This window comes from Haliotis rubra, unplaced genomic scaffold (genome assembly GCF_003918875.1).
Source record: "Haliotis rubra isolate DU_JTF1 unplaced genomic scaffold, ASM391887v1 Scf77, whole genome shotgun sequence".
Lineage (NCBI taxonomy): Eukaryota > Metazoa > Mollusca > Gastropoda > Lepetellida > Haliotidae > Haliotis > Haliotis rubra.
In genome coordinates this window covers 215,884-218,625 of record NW_025767490.1, presented here as the reverse complement: position 1 = coordinate 218,625, position 2,742 = coordinate 215,884, and the positions used below count along the sequence as shown (strand labels likewise).

Here is a 2,742-nt window from a genome sequence, read left to right as displayed (position 1 = left end):
ATTCATAACTTCAACAAATATTGACCATCACATAGTTTATGGTTTAACGACGTTTTATTGTCTTAAAAGTATGAAAGGATCGAAAAAACGGTTCACTGAAATGTACATCTCCCGTCAAACATTTTATGTACGTGCCTATGTGTGTGTGTGTGTGTGTGTGTGTGTGTGTGTGAGTGTGTGATAGTGACATATACAGACATAAGGATGTATGTGTATTATATATGCATATAATAATAGGGCGGTGGCGTAGCCTAGTGGTTAAAGCGTTTGCCCATCTCTCTGAAAATCAGGGTTCGATTGCCCACATGGGTACTATGTGTGAAGCCCATTTCCGGTGTCCCCCGCCGTGATATTGCTGGAATATTGCTAAAAGCGGCGTAAAACTAAACTCACTCACTCATACAATAATTATATATGAGCAACGACACAATTAAGATGTAAGAACATAGCGCACATACATTTCATTAATCTATTATTTACACAGAAATGCAATAAGGACGTTTGATCACCTTCGGTGTTTTATTAAAAAGTGCTGTTGACTTAATAAGTTCCGATTCGCCGTCCACTTTTCTTTTTACCTAAACAATGTTTGTGGACTAGTAACCATGATGGAATATGTCACAAAGCTTCAGAGTCTCAAATACACACACTTTTGAAAAAAAAAACCCAGGAACAATTATAAACTGTGCCCTATAAATCATTTTGGAGGGATGAAGACGGGGTTACACTGCATCGTCACACTGTCCTTCTCTCCTTCGTTCTCTTCATCGTTATCATCACTACAATCACTGTCATCACACAATTCGGTCTCCACGTACATCTCCAGAAACTCCTCAAAATCGATTTTGCCATCTCCGTCAGCGTCCCAATTCTTTATGAAGTCCTTAACGAATGTCTTCAGTTCCTCCTCGGTTTTGTCATGGTTGGCGTCAGCGAGCACCTGCTTCAGTTCATCAAATGTAATAAAGCCGTCTTTGTTTAAGTCGTTCTCGTCAAACCTCCTTCGAATGTTCGCTGCCCTGAAACGCACCCAATTTACAGAATTAAAATGACAGAAGATATATTTTTTACCTCTTGATATTCTTTGGACCATATGTAACCTAAAGTGATTACTCAGTTCTTTGTGCATAATCATCCCTTTTACCTCTTTAATCATTGGCAGTTATGAAAGAATCCTTGGTTTTCAGAACCAATCGGTGTTCACTGGACAAAGAACAAAGTGTCTGCTGTCTTAGCTCGGTGTCGAGTTTATATCACGGTGACGTAATTATTACGTAATTTATATCTCATAACAAACCAGATGGTTGCTTGCTAAATTTAATTGTCTGCAGACAGATGTTTTGCTGTCTGCTTCAGAACGGAGACACATTTGTAAGGACGGGGTGTATCGTGTCACTCGATTGGCGATACATTAAATGATCAGAAACGCTAACGGCTGATGTTAGGCAGTAAAGCTAATTCCCACTCCCAAGGCAACACACTTCATGTGTACTCACATGGCCTGGGGAGAGCCTGGGGGTGCCACATTTGGCATTGTAGCCAAGAACTCTTCAAGAGTGATCTTCCAGTTTTCATCTGTATCAGTTTTTATAAACTCAGCCTGCAACAGAAATGATGTATAGAGTAAACTAACGTCATCCGACAATATTCACTCACTACTACTACCAGTGATGATGATAATGATGTTCACTCACTACTACTACCACTGATGATGATAATGATGATGATGGTATTTACAATATACTATTACCAGAACTATTGATTCTGCAACTACTACTGCTTCTACTACTATTACTAACGACAACGACTACTACTACTACTACTTACGACTACTACTACTAACGACTTCTACTACTGCTATTTTTACTACTACTACTACCACCCACTACTCCTACCACTACTTACGACTACTACTACTAACGACTTCTACTACTACTATTTACAACGACGACTACTACTGCTACGTCTACTACTACTTACGACTACTACTATACTAACGACTACTACTGCAACTAACGACTTCTATTACTACTATTTACGACGACTACTGCTACGTCTATTACTACTTACGACTACTACTACTAACGAATACTACTGCAACTTACGACTTCTACTACTACTACTATTTACGACGACTACTACTGCTACGTCTACTACTACTAACGATTACTATAACTACTACTGATACTACTACTACTACTACTACTACTACTACTACTACTACTACTACTACGGACTACTACTACTAACACTTACTACTACTATTACTACTACTAACGCCTGCTACTATAAACAACGGCAACACATGCTCACCGCTACTTGTTCTTTGGTGAATCTGAATCCCAGCGACTGCAGCAGCTTCTCAAACTCCGCTATACTCAGGGCGGCGTCTCCATTCCCCAGCTCGGCTTCCATTCTCAGGAAGAAGTCAGCGTACAGGGTCTTCTCTGCTTGAGATAAGTGGGCCATCGTTACAGACTTGCTTAGTTAGTTTCACTGTTGCTGTCGACGTTGTTGTTGTTGTGGTTGTAGATGAGAGCTGTATATATATGCAGACATCCGCGTAGTTCCTGTGACGCAACAAGAGAAGTGTTGACAACGATGCCTTTTCCTTGTTTGTGACATGCGCGAGCAATCGTGGCCCTATTCGTTGAAAAGCGTCGAGTAATACGTAGTTAAGGTGACCCTGAGTGGTCAATTGTCTAAATTATGTGTGCATGTTGTGACTATCACTAAATCCGG

The 2,742-nt window shown here is 40.3% G+C and overlaps 1 protein-coding gene across 1 annotated transcript; it reads right to left on the bottom strand.

Moving 5' to 3' along the window:
* Nucleotides 1-442: 442 nt before the first annotated feature.
* LOC124260616 (calmodulin-4-like) lies at nucleotides 443-2,531 on the bottom strand. The gene is made up of 3 exons (XM_046694937.1): nucleotides 2,314-2,531; nucleotides 1,497-1,600; nucleotides 443-1,019 (listed from the first exon to the last, which is right to left on the bottom strand). The coding sequence occupies exons 1-3, from the start codon at nucleotides 2,467-2,469 to the stop codon at nucleotides 698-700; spliced, it is 582 nt and encodes a 193-aa protein (XP_046550893.1). The 5' UTR covers nucleotides 2,470-2,531; the 3' UTR covers nucleotides 443-697.
* Nucleotides 2,532-2,742: the final 211 nt, after the last annotated feature.

Bases quoted from the DNA above. Each gene is read 5' to 3' on its own strand.
- LOC124260616 (XM_046694937.1), bottom strand. From the start codon at position 2,469: ATGGCCCACTTATCTCAAGCAGAGAAGACCCTGTACGCTGACTTCTTC. The intron at 1,601-2,313 runs GTGAGCATGTGT...TTTCTGTTGCAG, and splicing joins TCACCAAAGAACAAGTAGCG to GCTGAGTTTATAAAAACTGA. The intron at 1,020-1,496 runs GTGAGTACACAT...GGTGCGTTTCAG, and splicing joins CCAGGCTCTCCCCAGGCCAT to GGCAGCGAACATTCGAAGGA.